The sequence below is a fragment of the Salvia splendens genome, chromosome 15, assembly GCF_004379255.2.
Source record: "Salvia splendens isolate huo1 chromosome 15, SspV2, whole genome shotgun sequence".
In the NCBI taxonomy this organism is placed as follows: domain Eukaryota; kingdom Viridiplantae; phylum Streptophyta; class Magnoliopsida; order Lamiales; family Lamiaceae; genus Salvia; species Salvia splendens.
The window spans coordinates 6,280,121-6,298,360 of record NC_056046.1 but is presented as its reverse complement, the minus strand read 5'-3'; the positions used below and the strand labels follow the sequence as shown (position 1 = coordinate 6,298,360).

The following is an 18,240-nucleotide window of genomic DNA, read 5'->3' as shown; positions in this document are numbered from 1 at the left end:
TATAGTATGTGGAGGGAGGGTATTAAAGTAATAATATACAGTACAAGCGATGATTATGTAGCAATGAAAACTGAATTTGTACACGCAGTCGGCGCAGATTGGGACACGATTCCCTATCGGTGCTCCCCACGTGTTCTCGTGGGGCCAGCGAGTAATTTAACCGAAAGCCTACTCGAGGAGATGGAATTATCGGCGGGATAGTTCAACAAGCTTTGATGAACTGGCCGGAATTATGATGAATAGTGCGAGCGCAGCCATCTTTCGCTTTACTTTTCTCGCATATATGAAGATTACGATATCTATCTATTTAGAAATAAAATAAAATTTGCCTAAATTGTACTCCCTTAAATTTTATCACGTTTTTCTATTTTCGTTCATCCCATAAAATTTATCACATTTCACTTTTTACTATTTTTTACCCCACATTCTACTAATTTATTCTCACTTACATTTTATTATAAAACTAATACTTTAAAAATAGGACTCACGTCCTATCAACTGTTTCAATTCACTTTCCATTACATTTCTTAAAACTCGTGTTTGATCAAATTTGACAAAATTTGAGAAGGGAGTAATGGTAACATTTTGGTTTAGTTTTAAAAAATAGTACCTTTTGGATTGGCTGAAAACTGCCATTGTTTGTTGTTTATTTCTAGCTAATTGTAATTATAGAAAGAAAGACAAAAATAGAAAAAAAGATAATTCTATCCAATCATAATAGTTGGTGGAGAGAAAAAAAGAAAGAAAGAAGATAGTATTTATAAAATTGACTGGACATATATATCCGTAACAATATCATTGAATTTTATATCCAATGAATAGATTATAGTTATACTCCATAAAAACGATGAGAAGCCAATTAGCTTATTAATTTTCCTGGTTAGTTAAAATTAGTAGGAGTAGTTACTCTAATTTTCTAACGAAATTGCTCCTGAACTTTCGATCAAATAATTCTTGCTAAATACTCCATTTTTTGCTATTTTTCTTTACTTTCTGTTTCTCATTCTTCCTCCCCATTATCTGTATATAGATAGGGCCACAACTTTATAGCCCAATAATACAAAAGAACACAAAAGCCAGACAATTGACAACTCTAAAACCCACGAATAATAATAATAATTCCAAGTTCAATTGCGAGTATTTGCAGTTACACAAATATACTCCATAACACTGCATGATTACACGCATACGTTTACCAACCAAAGTAAATTATTAACAATAATGCTTACTAAAATAGTAAAGCAAAAATAGGTTTTATAGTATCCCAAACTACTAATTCTTACTAGTACTTGCTTCATAACATCAAGTATCTACCACAAGATATCAATCATAGCTCAACCCGTAATTTTTATTTAGAGTGAACTAAATAATACTCTATCCGTACACCATTAAGAATCTCATTTCTTTATGACATGGGTTTTAAGAAATAAAGAAAAATGGGTGATAGGAATGAGTCTGAGTTATATATATATATTATTTTTAAATGAAATATAAGTAGAATGTGAGACCTATCACCATTTATAATAAAAGTAAACCATGATTCTTATTCATATTAATACGAACCGAAATAAAATAATGAGACTCTTAATCGCGGATGGAGAATTACATGTTATTCGCAAAAAATTTTATGGAGTGGAGTATATATATATTTAAGATACATTTGCACAATTTCTGGAGAATTTCCGCAGAAGCCGCCGCGAGCTAATGACACGGAAAACTTCCTTGCTTGGGATTGGATGTTTTCAAGAAGCATTTACCATTACTTATTAAAGAATTTAGTAGTACTATCTATGAATTAATTTATGTTCTAGACTTAACCCATGAACACCAATAGGCCTATCTTTGTTACTTGTATTTGATCCATGTATTGGCCCATCAAACTCCTAGCCTTGTAGTATTTTCATTCTCTCCATAAGCCCGGCCCATGACTAACCATTTATTTGGTGATACATAGTATTTCATTGTCAAACCTATGCAATTTTATGTTCAATTACATGTAGGGGTGTTCATTCGGGTTTCGGTTCGGTTTTTTGCCAAAACCGAATTTAGTTCAAAATCCAAACCGAACCGAACCGAACCCGAAAAATCGAAACCGAAAACCGAACTTAAAAAACCGAAAAACCCGAACAAAACTGAAAAACCAGAAAAAACCGAAAAACCTGAAAAAAAAAATATAAATATATATTTATATATGTGTATTTCATTTTATTTTATATATACTAATAGAATATTTATATATAATATAAAATTAATAATACATATAATATATATTATATAGTAGAATATATTAAAAGAATATATATATTATATATAATATAATATATTAAATTAATAGAATATATATAATTCGGTTTTTCAGTTTTTTATTCGCCCGAACCGAACCGAAAAACTGAAATTTTTTATTTTTAAAACCGAACCGAACCGACAAACCGAAAAAACCGAACCGAATTTCAAAATTTCGGTTTGGTTCGGTTCGGATATTCGGTTTCCGGTTTTTTTGCTCACCCCTAATTACATGCAAAATATTCAATTAAATACAGTATATTTATTCATCTCACTTTTTTTAATGAATATATGTCAATTATCATGTAATTAATCAATGGAGAGAGAGAGAGAGACAGCGACACAAATTTTTTAATAGAGATAAACAACTTTTAGTGTTTATGAATATTCACAAACTCCACTCTTTATTGGAATCTCCGCTCTTGATCCGAATCAAATATGATTCCAAGGCATATTTTATTGCATACAAAAAACATGCATTACTTTCTAACTAGTACTTACTACTTTAGTATCGGTCTCAAAAAAAATGCATTACTTTGTGTGTTACAATAAGTTATGGAGTATATGTTGAGATGAATTTACAACATCACTAATAAGTAATTATATTTAGATATGAATAATCATGACTCATTTAATAAGTTTTGACCTGATTCCTTCGAATAAAACTTTCTCAATTTGTTTCGAGTAAGTAACAAATTTAAAAGATGGAAATATAAGCACTTTTCAATATTAAAAAAAAAAAGAAAAGTAGATCTGTCCTAAATTTGACAATTCAGTGAATTTATTGAGACCATTGTCGTTACATATTTATTTCAAATTTTACTATATATAGTAAGTGAGGCTCAAATTTTAGCAACATAGTTCATATTTGGATATGCACAGAGCATTAATGAAGTTTGTTGATTGATGGTAGGTTGTGGGGCGTGCCACTCGGATCTGCACGTGATCAGAGGCGACCTTAAGACCATCCACAATGCCGCCCAGCCGAGCGCCGGCGCTGGGCGGTTCGCTAGGCGGTCTATTGCAGTCGCCCAGCGGGCGAATGGAGAGAAACCGCGCAGCGCTGGGCGGTCCGCTCGGCGCTATTGCAGCGCCCGGATCGCCCAGCACACCGCCTAGCGCGAAATTTATTTTTTTTTCCCGAAACACTATAAATACGCGCTTTGCTCGTCATTTTCATTCGCACCACTTGTTTTAACGAGTACTCTCTCTATCTTAATTTATGTACAAGATCAACAAGGGAAATGGATCTCAACAACGAGCCTAGTTCCGGGAGTAGCGGGTCACAAACACCGGCGATTTCAGCGGCAGCAGCGGTGGTTCCCACGACCTCCCCGAGACGACGCAGGAGTTCCCCACGCCGCGTTCGGTCGGTGGCCGACCTCGCCCGATGGGGCGCAAGCGCGCTCAGTGGGAGGCGAGGGGGAACGCCGGGGCTTCCCAGGAGGTCCAGTCGGCATCCCCCCTTGGCCAATCCACCGAGGATCTCAAATTCTTCGCTCGCGCCCAAACGAGCGCTCAGTTGATCAAGACGATGGCCGAATGACGGGTGGCGACGGATCCCGTGGAGAAGAGCGTGCTTCAAACCTTGCTCATGAGCCTGCAGGACGAGTTGGAGGCGGGACGGAGGGAGACCGGCGGCGGCGGCGGCAGCGGTGGTGGCGGCGGCGGTGGTGGCGACAGCGACGGAGGCGGCGACGACGGAGACCGAGGAGTGAATTGGCACTCATTTTTATTATTGTATTTTTTTAAATTAATGTATTTTTTTAAAATTATTGTACTTTTTTAAATTTAAATATTATTATTAAACTTTTCCCGTATATGTCTCGTAAATTAAATTTCGTATATTGTGTGATTGTTAATTATTTCATTTTGTATATATTTGTTAATAGTGATGTGGATATTATGTGGCTAGGCTATGGCTGAGCTATTGCTGGGCTATTCCTATTGTGGATGGTCAAATTCCCGTGTCCCAGGCCATGAGATAACCGGCGAGGTTGTTCAACACGCTCCCCACACTGATTCCAATGTCATCCAAAGGTTTCATTTAGGTCATCCACAACGCTGTTGCTATACCGTTCCTTAATCGTTTCTTAAACTACTATCATTTTACTTTTAACTCCATTTCTTAACTAAGGAACGGAACCTGCAACCATCCGTTTCTTAACCGTTCCTAAAATTACTATTCATTCAATTTCATTTTTTAATTTTATTTCCAACCAAATTCAATTAAAAAAACACACTTCATTAAATAAAATAAACTTACAACATAAAATTCGTAAAAAAAACTTAATGTAATAATTTCCTAAAAAATAAAAGTACACAATTTAATAATTTCATCAGTCAAAGTTTGTCCAAATGTGCTCAATTAGATCCTCTTGGAGTTGGGTGTGGGCACTAGAGTCGCGTGTCCTTGCGCGAATAGATAACCGTTCTTGTATAGACGGATGCGCTCCACTTCGAGGCGGACTGCTTGCGGTTGAGCTTTCGGGGGATTCGGGGTCGAACCAATTTCTCGCATCGGGTCCTTCGTCTTTGACAATCATGTTGTGCAAGATTATGCACGTATACATGATGTCGACCATGTTCTCCATGAACCACGTACGAGCCGGGGCTTTGATAATGTTGAAGCGCGCTTGGAGAACCCCGAACGCCCTCTCCACATCCTTCCGAACAGCCTCCTGCTTCTGCGCAAAAAGCGCCTGCTTTGGGTTCGCAGGCCTGCCGCACGTCTTCACGAAGGTAGGCCACTTCGGGTAGATGCCGTCGGCGAGATAGTACCCCATTTTATAAAGCCGATTGTTGGCGACGAAGTTGATGGCCGGCGCTTTACCATCCAAAACTTCGATAAAGAGGTCGGATTGGTGGAGCACGTTTACGTTGTTGTTCGACCCGGGGACCCCGAAGTACGCGTGCCAGATCCAAAGCCGGTAGTCAGCAACGACCTCGAGTATAACGGTTGGGTGGGTGCCTTTGTGGCCGCTCATGTAGGACCCCTTCCACGCCACCGGTCAATTCTTCCATTGCCAGTGCATGCCATCGACGCTGCCGAGCATCCCGGGAATTCATCGGTGAAGGCTGCCCGGACGCCTTTGCAGAATTTGAGCAAGCACATTCGCCCAATGCTGTCTCCGATGTGGAGGTATTCGTCGAACATGTCGGCCGTTTGTCCAGTCGCAAGCTGACGGATTGCTGCAGTACATTTCTGCAGCGTCGTGTGGCTGGGACGGCCGACCGCGTCGAACCCTTCCTGGAAGAACTCTTCCCTGGCTGCCAAAGTATTTGCGATGTGGAGAAATAACGGTTTCCCCATGCGGAAACGGCGACGGAAGTACGTATCTCCCCAAACCGGATTATCGCAGAAGTAGTCGCGTACTAACCTTGCGGCGGCGTCGTTAGGGCGGCGCGGCTTCCTCCGCCTCCCGTCGTAGATCTTCTTCAAGTGATTATTCCATTATTTGACGCATTTGTTCAAAAAGATCCATTAGTTTGGTTAAATTGGGGAGAAGAAAAACAGAGTTGATTTGAGATGAAAATTGGGGTGGAAATAGAGAGGATTTGAGAGGAATAGATGTGTGTTTGTGAGTGAAATGAGTATGAATTATGAGTATTTATAGAGTAAAGAAATAAAAAAAATTGCAAAACGGCTATAAACGGTAATATTACCGTTTACATTTATTTTTATTTTTTTTTAAAATTCAATTTTGTTTAAAAATATTTATTGCGTCATCGTGACGACGCCCACTCGCGGGCCGGCGAATGGGCGTCACGCATGGCCTGGGAGCTCGCCACGACGCCTAGGCGCATGGCGTCTCATGCCGCGTCGCGTAACGGTGGGTCGCGGGGCGGGTTGGGAACGGGCTGGCGACGGAACGGCGGCTACAACGCGTTTCTCTGCGATTTCGTTCCTCCTGAATGGAACGCGAGCCGGTGGAGAAACGCGTTGTGGATGCTCTTATTTGCTCATTCTAAGTTCTAACCAAACAACAACACGGGATCATAAATAATGGAGTGAGTATATTTAATTTTCAAATTCCAGATATCCGGTCGGGTCAAAAGTGATCGGTGCTTTCATAATGCCCAGGACCACTTATGCGAGCCCTTCTTCGCTTACAACCCAGCCAAAGGCACACTCTACTCTACGACCGGCGAAACACGCCTATTTCTCCGACACTCCACTAATACACGCATTTTATTTCCACCATCTATATTGCCACATTCTTACATACCTCTATAAATTATATGCTCGCTAACCACACAACCTACAGAGACACCGGTATACATGTTCAGCATGGGAGGCCTTGCTGAGTACTGCGTGATGCCAGACACACTCCCTTACGCCGAATCCTCTGTCTTATGCCGTTTTCACCGCCTATGGCGCAGTTGCTCATGCCGCTGAGGTCAAACCCGGCAACTCCATCGCCGTCATAGGAATAGGCGGCGTCGGGTCAAGGTAGATAAATAAACAAAACATGATAAGAACACACACATTTTTAGTCATTTCTCTCTGGCTATGACTAACCAGGGAGAAAAAAAAAGAAAGTGTTCTGCAGATATCAAAGGCGTTTGGCGTGACAGAGATAATCGCAGTGGACGTGCAAGACGAGAAGCTGAACACAGCCAAGGCATTCGGAGCGACACACGGCATCAACGCGAGAAAGGAGGATGCGATAGCGAAGATCAAGGAGGTGACGGATGGGAGGGGAGTGGACATAGCGGTGGATGCGTTGGGAGGGCAGAAGACGTTTCAGCAGTGCATACAGAGTGAGAGAGGGGGCGGTGGGGGGTTGGGGGAGGTGGATATCATCCAGTTGGTTCGGAGGAAGGTGAAGGTGATCGGGTCGTATGGAGGGCGGGCCAAGACGGGAGCTGGTGGAGCTGGCGGAGCAGGGGATTTTCAATCTATAAGTTTGAGGAGGCGGCCAAGGCTTTTCAGGATCTTGATAACAAGACTATCATTGGCCGTGCCATCATCGAGCTCATGTAATTCATATTCTCCAGAAATAATGAGCATTTCCTTTGTTATTTTTTTTAAAAAATTTTTCCACATTCAATAAATTGTTGAGAAGCTCTATGGACCATTTCAACCACGTTGCATTATTATTATGGATCGGAGCAATATGATTCAGAAATTGCGTTGGCGAAATTGGACTGTATTTTTATGGGTTATAAGTTAGCTAGGAATTCAAACAATTACTCCCTGGGTGAATAAGAACTGGTCAATTCGTATCTTCCATCCGCACAATAGACCAACTTTATGTGAGAATGAATTTTCGGCATGACACAGAAATCCAACACAAAAGCACGTGAAATTAATGGATTTAGGACTAGTCTTATTGGGTTTGGGTTCGGGTTTGGGTTTGTGTCCTTGCCGGCTTAACCCAAATGGCCTAGTGTAGATAATAAAGTCATAAAATGCAATTTAATTGAAATCAGAGATTCTATATTGTCAAGACATATTAGTGATCATTTAAAAGTAAAATGATATCTACCAAAAGAGACATTAATCGTTTAGGGCTTATCCATTCCATCAACTAATTGTATTAAATAAATTCCTTCCTGAAAGAAGATTGGCCGGCGACGATAACAATTAACAATGGTTTTCTAGTTAAGGATAAGAATCAGTGACTAATGACTCATTGACTACTCATTCCCACATTATTAAATTCATTGCATAACTCTACCAGCAGCATGTGATCATTCCGTGACTGTATTTTCTTCTCTGGGAAACGCCAATTCCAACTTTCTTCAATGGCATTTTGCCGAAGCTCCCTTCTTCTGCGCAACGCCCGCGGGGCAGCCCTGCGCTTTTCCTGCAGCTCTCGGATGGAGGGTTCCCTCACTTGCTCCGATCGCCGGAGATGGTATTCTACCTCGGAAGGTACAACCATGACTGCGTCGGGGTACCACGTCAGCAGCGGGCCTTCCCACATGAAGGGGGCGGTGTTTTGGGAGACGAATAAGCCCGTCACTTTCGAAGATTTTGAGATGCCGCGCCCTAAGGCCAATGAAGTCCTCGTCAAAACTAAGGGTGAAGATTACTGCTTTTTTGGGTTTTTTTACTTGACTGGTTTAATTGTTGTGCGTTGCGCTCTAAAGCTTGTACCTTTTGTGTTCTTGATGAAATTATGATGAATTGCTGGTGTAATTAGGAATTGATTATGAGCTCTTTACGATTTTTTAGCGTTTTTTTGTTGCATTGCTATTTGAAATTGGTTTTAACATATTATAAATGTTCACATGAAATTAATTTTAGTTTCTAAAATGAGGAAAAAGTTTAAGGTGGCATAATATGGAGTACTTAGCTACAACTTAGAAAAGATTGAATCTCATGGTTTTAAGGCAACTATGGCGGTATGGTATCTATTCAAAGGGTATATAACTATGTATAATGGTTATGCAGTTGGGATTATAATCTACGCTTGTGATGTGTAGAAGGTTTTGAGAATAGCGAGTGTATATGGAAATCTATATGAATGCAAAGTGACCAAAAAAGTGTCCACCCGCCTTATAAATCTTCTAACATTAGTGCATATATGCATTGATTAACTAAAATAACAAGCATAAACATAGTGATTGCTTCTTGATGATTAATGTGCTGATTGAGCATAATGCTGTCACATATTTAGTATGTTAAGCACTTCTTTTGGACTGTCTTTAACATATGGTAATGCTCTTTGCATGTACAATACTCCAATTGTGTTTGATAGCCTGCGGGGTCTGCCACTCCGATCTGCATGTGATGAAAGGCGAGATTCCCTTTCCCACGCCCTGTGTTGTAGGACATGAGATTACTGGTGAGGTGGTTGAACATGGGCCTCTGAGTGACAGTAAAATCATTGAAAGGTTTGATAAGCTCGAAAGTAGAGAAAAAAAGTACATATTTGGGACCAAACTAGTGTAGTTTCAATTCTAGATTATAATAATGTTATTTACAAAAACGGACCTCATGAATCTACCTTGGTTCAAATCTAGAACTGAGTCAATGTTCTGACTCATTTTCTTTGAACATTAGTGAACCAAACAAGGCCATTTGGTTGTAGAGGTGAAAATAGTGTTATGCGACTCATTTTTATTTAATTTTCAACAATAAAATGAGCCACTTCTAGATTTGATGAGGTCTGTTTGTGTAAATAGCTTAAGTTTAGTCTAAACCTGAAACTGTGCTAATGCTTTGGGTCCAATTTTCCTTCTCACTCCTATTCATTGAACCATATACTTTTCTGTTTAAAATTTTCAGATTTCCTGTTGGCTCTCAAGTTGTTGGGGCTTTTATAATGCCTTGTGGAAGTTGTTTCTTCTGCTCGAAGGCAAGAATATTAAGTTATGATGTTTGTATGTTCATCTGCATCTAAGTCATTTATAAGGTAAACTAAATAGCTTTTTCCAACATTATGACTTGCATGAAAACAGGGTCAAGACGATTTATGTGAGTCTTTCTTTGCTCATAATCGAGCGAAAGGGACACTTTATGATGGTGAAACAAGACTATTTCTTCGAGGCAGTGGTACATTCCTGACTAATTACTCTTCCCTGATCAACACTCATGAATCCTGCAGCTTTTTCTTTAGTTTTTCTTTTTGTTGTTCTTTTTTCTCCGCAATCCCGCTGAAATTTTCATCTCTATAACTCTGCATATATTTCAGATGTCAATGATAGTATAGCATGCATGTTCTGGTGTCTTTGGGATTATTGAAGTAAGCAAGGGCTTGTACAAATATTCAGCACTTAAGCTTTTGAGTAGTTATCCCGTTCATAGGAGCTTCACCCTTTTGATGCCTTATTTCTATTAATTATAATTTTATATGGAAATTCATGCATGTACCCTCACAGGCCTCACTGATTAGGAATTTGGTTTATTATGTACTGGTTCTTCAGGCAAGCCAGTCTATATGTACAGCATGGGAGGTCTTGCTGAGTATTGTGTGGTACCAGCACATGGATTAACTTGTCTTCCGAACACATTGCCTTACACCGAATCTGCTGTCCTGGGATGTGCAGTTTTCACTGCCTATGGTGCAATGGCTCATGCTGCTCAGGTGCGCCCTGGCGATTCTGTTGCTGTGATTGGCATAGGGGGCGTTGGCTCTAGGTAATAAGCAAATGCATCATATGTTGAGAAATTTCCTCTATATATATTTCTTATGGTGTGCATCCAAGTATTCAATCTTGAAAACTCTGAAATTGAAGCTTGCAATGGTAATAAATGAAGGGTTGAATCATGGAAACTCTGATACTGAACCTTCAAAAGTTAGAACTCTTATCGAAGAAAACTACTAGGTATATTGGTTTATACTGACAAGTGGTTTCGTTGAGGTCACATCTACCGGGGTTGAAAGTGGGAAGATTGCTCATCGAATCTGTTAAAATCCCCTACAACGTTAACCTTGAAACTTATCTTATCAGAAAGCTAGTACTGGTTGGTGGACCTTTACTTTCATATTGTCTTATAAAAGTGGCAATTCAAATTGATCCTATCTGGTAATTACTCAATCTTTCAAACTCTTGCATTTCTGATATTAGGAGTTGAGAATGATATGCACCTTTCTTTAATATCTCCAGCTCTTGGTCAATTCAAGACAAAAAGCTGAAGGGGTTGTATATACCATCATTTTTTCTGTCACCTTGAACAACTCACTTTCTTGGCAAGATACCTGTCCACACATAAAATTTTAAAAAAATGTTACTGAATCTATTAGGCTCTTATATCGTTGCTAATCCAATTGAAAATTTTGCTTGATTTTTAACTTCAAAAAATCTGACAGTTGTCTGCAGATAGCTAAGGCATTTGGAGCTTCTGATATTATTGCAGTGGATGTTCAAGAAGAGAAACTTCAGAAGGCCAAGATGTTTGGAGCCACTCACGCCATAAATTCACGAAAAGAGGATGCTGTTGCTAAGATTAAGGTGCATGCTCCATCATTCATTAAACTTTAGTTTCAACAGATACATGATGTTGATGGAAAGGTTCAGTAGAGGTTTTTTTAAGCCATAGTATTTTAAAAGCGAATTTCATGTGTGCACAATGTTGAACCCTGATGTTGGTCTCATTTCAGTTTCAGCCCTCAACTAGTGATTATTTTGGTGGAAAACATTTCCTTCTGAAATCACTTGCTTGCAAACTTGAAACAGGAAATTACAGGAGGAAGGGGAGTCGACGTAGCTGTGGAAGCCTTAGGAAGGCCCCAAACATTTTCACAATGTGTACAAAGTGTGCAGGATGGAGGCAAAGCTGTAATGATTGGTCTAACTCTTTCTGGTTCCAAAGGAGAGGTTGACATCAACCATTTGGTTCGTAAACAGGTCTGCATTCTTCATTTCCTCTCATCTTATCGGGCATTTTTAAGTTACGGTTCCGTATGTGTGGTTCTCAAGAAAATGCTGCTGCAGATAAAAGTGATAGGGTCCTACGGAGGGCGGGCGCGACAAGATCTCCCGAAATTGGTGAAGCTGGCAGAGAAAGGCACGTTTAATCTGCAGGCTGCTGTTTCAAGGAAGTACAAGTTTGAGGAGGTAGAGGAGGCATATAAAAACCTAGATCAGGGAAGCATCGTTGGCCGTGGTGTGGTCGAGATTATGTAATAACCAGTGTGTGGCAGTGAGCCTTGTTCGAGCCGCTGAACTTGTAAGAACTGATAAAAATGATCTCATCTAATGTTTGAGGCTGTGTTAACTTTGGTCTAAATCAGGAAGAACAAGATTTACAGCTTCTGAGAAATTACACTATAATAATTTATACACAAGCGCAAAGTAAAAGCATGGTAAATCAAAATTAAACCGTAATTAACAAAATAGCAAGATTAGCAGCAACTACATATTGTGTGGTCATCTTGAAGGGGTTTATTACCAAAATTTCCATCCAATGATGGCCGTCGAAGCCAAGATTACGAAAATTCTGTCCCAACAATGAATGTGTAGGGAATTACAACTCATCTATCTACTGTATATTCCGAGTAAGCATCAATATCTTTTCAAGATGGCAACTCTACATACGTTCTACTTGCCACTTAACCGGATGGTTATCTGCATCTATACCTCAAATCAATAATGCTTATATATCTTTCCACTTGTTCACATACTTGAGGAACAAGTGCGTAGCATTTTCCCTAGGTGGGGCACGAACCCGAGTTGACCTCCGTACCAGAGCCTCTTCCATTTCATCCCTTTGCACAGCCTCACTTGATCTTGTTTGTAGTTGCGAGCTGCAGAAAATGAGATTAGTTTTGCCAAGCCCATTGAAATATGCATCAAGGGGATAACTGCAGTCATATAGTAGGTTATACTGTACAATGTATCATACTACATTTTAAACCATTATATAATCCAAAGCAATTTTTATATATTCCTTCACTAAACAAAATAAAGACAAATGAATTTATAATCGATAAAGACAAATCGGCTGACCATATATTGTTGTAGAACTTCTCCAACTGCTTTTTCAGGGCTCTCTCCCTCTCACCTTTTGTATTCATAGAGCCAATCAAAGCATCAAGCTGTTTTAAGAAAGAGAAACATTTGTTTGATATAGCAACAAGAAATGAGAGTAAAATGTGGCCATAACATTATACCTCTTCTGTGGTTTGATAATAACCCCACCGTGTGTATTCAGAATTCTCAACAAATATCCTCCCATCACGCCGAAAAAACCAATACCGGCAATGATTTCGGTCTTTACCCAATGGACTAGTGCGTATAAATCTCTTCTCGATCTCCCTTTCAAGAAATTCTTTCTGCATGAGAAGTGAGATTTCAATATATCAGAGAAAAGTTCACATTACATTTTTCTGTCTCCATCATTATCCCTTCATAAACCATAGAGCAACTTGACATGCACAATCAAGAAATATGTACATTCCGAACTCATGGTGTCATAAAGAGCCAGAGTGAAAGAGATAAAAGCCTACCCTTTCTTTAGCACTCTTCATCTCTATTGATTCCTTAATCTCATTTTTCATCAACTTATGGATATCCCTCTTAGATGGATTATTGACATCTTCAAAAGTTGTGATCTGAAGCTTCCGTTTCTTAGCATTTTTCTTACCCGTGCTGTCTCCTTCATCCTCACTGTCAAGGGACATCAGAGGGTGACATAGATTAAAAAAAAAGGAGATTTAAATCCCAATTTTATCTCAATTCTAACCTGTTTCCGGAAGAATTATTTGATTGATAAAGAACTATCGCATCAGAAATTCCATTGTGTGCACCTTCACCATATTTCACTTTATGCTCTTCTTTAACTCCTTTTCTAGCAGCTTCGATTTTCCTACGTTCCCTTTCTTCTCTCCTCTTTCTACCTTCATCTAGTGCTTCATCCCTCCGTGTAGCAGAAAGCGCTTGTCTCTCTTCAATATACTCATCCAACCTCTCCTTTGCAGTTTCTGTCTCTAGTGCATGAGTAACCAGTTCGCGGAAAATTGCCAATTTAATATGAATATCCAACAAGGCGTAATGTCCTCGTTTAATGGTACTTATGTGAGAAGATATTTCAGCAGCCGAAATTGTTTCCAAAAAATCAGATAGATATTCAATCCAGGTAAGCTGTGTAATCTGAACGAGGTAAATATAATATCAAAATTCCAAACAACAGCAGAAAACAAGCTATTAATAGGTTAACTCGTGCCCAAGCAAACTACAAAAAGAAGATATAGCTCACCTTAGGTCTCCTTTTTCGATTCTCTACCACCATCGCGAACTTACTGTTGTCCTCCACAAGTAAGCGAAGAAGAGATGAACAAGATTCCACAACAAGGATCGGAGTGCTGTCTTTATAACAAAGCGAATTTTCAAAGTCTTCTAAGGAGAAAGGAGATAAATTCAAAAGCCTCCCAAAAGAAGTACAAAAATCCCACACCATCAAAAGATCCCCGACACACTCCATAGGCACGTTGAAATCCCTGCATGGGGAAGGCCTTTCTGTCAGAAGTCGATCTTCTACAGTAGGTTGCACCAGCAAGTCATCAACTGGATACTTAATGGACTGATCCTCTGAATGCTCATTGACTGAAATAACACAGGTAAAAGAACAAATAGAACTTTGGTTAAAAACATCAATAATAGAAACATCCCAAATATCTATTAAAAACAGTAGATGTAAACACATAGATGAAGTAGTTTGACCAAAAAATTTCAAAAGACTAACTTCAACATCATCTCTCCTCTTACCTCCATCAGCATTTTTTCCAGTCAACAAAGATGAAAGCTTATTCCTCCGCACATACACTATAATCCCCTTTTCACTTGCGACCTTTTACAATCAAAAGAAACAGTCTCATTGAAAATTTTCCAGGAGACATAAAAGATTTAGGTAAAATAAAATATAAAACTCACCTTGGCACTTCTCTTCCTCTTCCTACTAATACAAACAACGAGTCCATTTTGTAGTGAAATATTACTTTTCATGTCTTCAGGAGGGATGGTTGAGATCCCATACTTCTTTGACAAATGGTTATGTAAAACCCAAGGAATACTTCGGTAAGTTGAGTCTTTGATGAAAGACTTCAGAGCACATTTACTAAATGGTGGATTCTTGACTTTCAATTCATCACCATTTAATGATGCATTTCCACTCATTTTTTGGTCATCCCCCAGCCACTCAACTTCATATTGTTTTCTGTCAGCAACCTCAACCACTTCTACGATTTTGCAAGGATGTAAACGACCATCTTTTTTTCCATATACTTCATCACCCTCATTAAGGGGCCCTTGAAACTTTGAAGCTATTGAATTGACCAGATCTTTTAAGTTCAGCATACCTAACAAGAAATATTTTAGAAACAAAAGCGATAAGTAAATTCATTCAATGCAGTCATGACTAAAGAGCTCCAAACAGGTCACCAACGCAAGCATCATAATTATCCAAGAAGATAAAACATTTTGTTTTTCACATATCAGCATTTAACAGAAAACTTTAATGGCTGTCATTATATAACTACTAACTGATGTCTCTATATCCATATAAAAGGTTAATGATGTACACAAATAAAAGAAAAATCATTTCAGGTTCTAAGACAAGGAGACAAGTAGAAGGTCCAGTGATATAAGATTACTCATATAAGCAGCAGATAACAGCAGTATAATACTCAGAATAATGTTGATAGAATTCAGAATCACCAATTTCACAAGCTGTGAATAAATGTCATCAGAGTTTGGTTCTCAATTGTTTTAGATTCCCTTTGACCATTCTGCCTGGTTTTGCAAATAAATGCTCAATACTCAGATGTTTCGCAAAAAATCCCAACTAGTATCCAACCTTTATCAAATATGTAGGAAATGCATGTAATGTCAAAAGCACATGTAGGTACTAGGGACAATAAAAAGATGACGAGTATTCACACCCCTCTGATCAATATCCTAGACTGGATACAAGAGGAAGCATTGTATATGAATCTATCACACAGAACATGGTTACTTTCTAAGACCCTTTAAGTCACTTATTACAATGTAAACAGCTTTTGCAGTTTTTCCTACATTCACCAACTCAGACTCTTTACCCCGAAAAAATTCTATACTTAGACCAGCATGTTTCAGTATTAATTCACAACATTGTTAATGTTGGAGAAGGAAAAAGGAGGCTGAAATAACAAACATTACAAATTTGATATTTTCAAGTCTTTCAAAGTTTCTGCAACCAAATAAACCAATTTAATTTAGTGTAAAGAATGTGGTTCTGAGTGCAGACCAGTGGACTGGTTGCTAACCTACCTTGCTCCCAACTCTAACCTATATCTGGTACGTACTACATAATCATTAGAATTCATAGTGAAAAGTCATGGAAGGTAGGAGGAGGTATTGGTAGAAACCTTGCAAGCCAAAGATGTGGTTGTCATAGGAAAGGTCATAAAAACAAGGAAGAAAATGGGCAATATAAACGCTAAATGGGAAATGTTTATTTAGCTAGAGCATTTAATGATTTTTTAGCCTACTTTTATATCGTTGTTAGCTGGCATGTGGCAAGACAATCTTTTCTAGATCACGTTTTGGCATCAATCTTGAACTTATTTAGAAACTTCGATGAAAATGATTTCGACAGTCATGATGCTTGGCTAAACTTACCAGTTACCAATCACAAATAGCCTATCCTACAAATTGCAAAGTATCCCTCCTTCCGCCATTAGGAATCCCACTTCTTGGCGGCACGAGTTTTAAGAAATGTTAAGAAAAATGGGTGGAAAAAAGTTAGTGGAATATGGGTCCCACTTGTATATATTAGTTCTAAATGAAATGTGAGTGAAATGAGTTAGTGGAATATGGGACCCTATTACCATATATGATAAAAGTGAACCACGACTCCTATTCACGGACTGACTAAAATGGAAAAACGGGACACCTATTCGCGGACGGAGGGAGTACAAGACAAAAAAGAAATCAATGACACTTGTAATGTAGTCTCCTTTCATGAGCAGGTACTACAAGGAAATACCATCAAGTACTCATATCCTTTGCAACATTTTAGAAACGATCATTTTACATCTGACATTGCATTATACTAGTAGTCTAAGTTAAGCAGCAATACGACAGAACAAGATAGATATACAGTTTTCAAGATGACGATACTCTTACAATTTATGATTAGATGGCTAAAATAAAATGGCAAAGAACTCACTGAATTGGACATCATGAAGAACCGGAGCTACATATTTGGTAGGAATCTTTTGTGTCTTTTTAAAAGCCTTTTCTTCCGATGCCAAGGCTTCTTCATAGGTCAAATTGCCCTTCCCTGTGACTTCGCATGTCCAGACACTTTTGCGATATAAGTTGATCCTCTTCAAATATTCACTACATCATTTAAGATCCAGGCATTATAAGAATAGTAACACAACATGAACTTGTATGAGCAATTGTGCTTGAATAGAGAAAAGAACTTACTTATAACTCCTGAAGATCTCCTTTGTGAATCGGATTTGAAAGACAAGCTCATTAGGGTTTAATTCCTCAGGCTTCTCAATTAAACAAAATGGCTTTCTTTTCAAAAGAGGCATGTTTGATTTCAAAATTTCTCAAATTACAAAAGCATTACCTGTTGACCAAGAAGAAAAACATGGATCAGCAACGCCAGTTAGAACATTGCGATTTAAAATTCCAGACACCCCCCCTCCCGATAGATGCGAACAAATCACAAGAACAGCGAGAATTCACTTAATTGGCAGAAAAATAAAAGACGGAGAGCTCAGATGAAACACAGAAGGCATCGAGAACAGAGACCGAGTTCGAGAATAAACAAGAACACTAGAAAAAAATCAAAATAAAATCGAATTTTGACTAATGTACAACTCCATTCAAATAAAAAAAAGGGAACACAGAAGAAAGCAAAAACAGCAAATTTGCATGCATTAAAGCTGCGGCAACGAGTCAATGGCGGTTCCACAAACAAATTCTACACAAAAACACTGTGAAAATTGTTCATACAATTATCGCAGAGTTGGAATTTACGGAAAAGAAATCGCAAGGACACATGCAATCGATTTATTTCCCGCCAGGAGTTGATTAAACGAACAAATGAGTGAAGAATCGTATCGGGGGGATGAAATCGATCGGATTGGGGGTCGATTGAGAGGGTTTTGATGGCATATGTGTGTAATGTGTGCGTATATAGAGAGAGGGGCGGGGAGAGAGAGGGGCGGTGGTGATACGATTTCTCGCCAGTGAAGACTGACGTTGGGTGCTCTCTCGTGGTATGCCTCTCTAACAAAAGCCTATTTATGGTGATTTTAATATTTCATTCTTTTTTTTATACATTATTTTAATATATTGCACATCAATCTTCAATTAAAATAATAATTTTATGGTGCATTTAGTTATTTTAGTTACGCTAACCGAGCAATACAAATTATAATAGGATACATTGTCATAATTGAAAAATAAATTATGAAGTTTGGTTGGTTCCACAATTTTTAAGATTTGAAAAATTAATTATGAGGTTTTGCAATTATCTCATCTTTCCTTTATTCGGTGAATCAC

The 18,240-nt window shown here is 38.7% G+C and overlaps 2 protein-coding genes and 1 pseudogene across 3 annotated transcripts; 2 read left to right on the top strand and 1 right to left on the bottom strand.

The window, feature by feature from the left end:
- Window positions 1-3,189: 3,189 nt before the first annotated feature.
- On the top strand, window positions 3,190-7,352 carry LOC121766625 (annotated as a pseudogene).
- A 491-nt stretch (window positions 7,353-7,843) lies between these two features.
- On the top strand, window positions 7,844-11,968 carry LOC121768422 (alcohol dehydrogenase-like). Its single transcript, XM_042164928.1, has 8 exons — window positions 7,844-8,314; window positions 8,994-9,129; window positions 9,524-9,593; window positions 9,697-9,790; window positions 10,162-10,375; window positions 11,049-11,190; window positions 11,416-11,586; window positions 11,674-11,968. The coding sequence occupies exons 1-8, from the start codon at window positions 8,035-8,037 to the stop codon at window positions 11,863-11,865; spliced, it is 1,299 nt and encodes a 432-aa protein (XP_042020862.1). The 5' UTR covers window positions 7,844-8,034; the 3' UTR covers window positions 11,866-11,968.
- A 63-nt stretch (window positions 11,969-12,031) lies between these two features.
- LOC121768421 (DDT domain-containing protein DDB_G0282237-like) lies at window positions 12,032-17,946 on the bottom strand. Of its 2 annotated transcripts, none has more exons than XM_042164925.1 (11): window positions 17,689-17,946; window positions 17,149-17,299; window positions 16,886-17,058; window positions 14,611-15,035; window positions 14,446-14,527; window positions 13,937-14,283; window positions 13,424-13,830; window positions 13,188-13,347; window positions 12,852-13,013; window positions 12,688-12,776; window positions 12,032-12,485 (listed from the first exon to the last, which is right to left on the bottom strand). In XM_042164925.1, the coding sequence occupies exons 2-11, from the start codon at window positions 17,259-17,261 to the stop codon at window positions 12,335-12,337; spliced, it is 2,109 nt and encodes a 702-aa protein (XP_042020859.1). In that variant the 5' UTR covers window positions 17,262-17,299; window positions 17,689-17,946; the 3' UTR covers window positions 12,032-12,334. The 2 variants fall into 2 exon arrangements, with proteins under 2 accessions (XP_042020859.1, XP_042020860.1); XM_042164926.1 differs by having other exon boundaries at window positions 17,713-17,946.
- Between the last annotated feature and the right edge of the window lie 294 nt (window positions 17,947-18,240).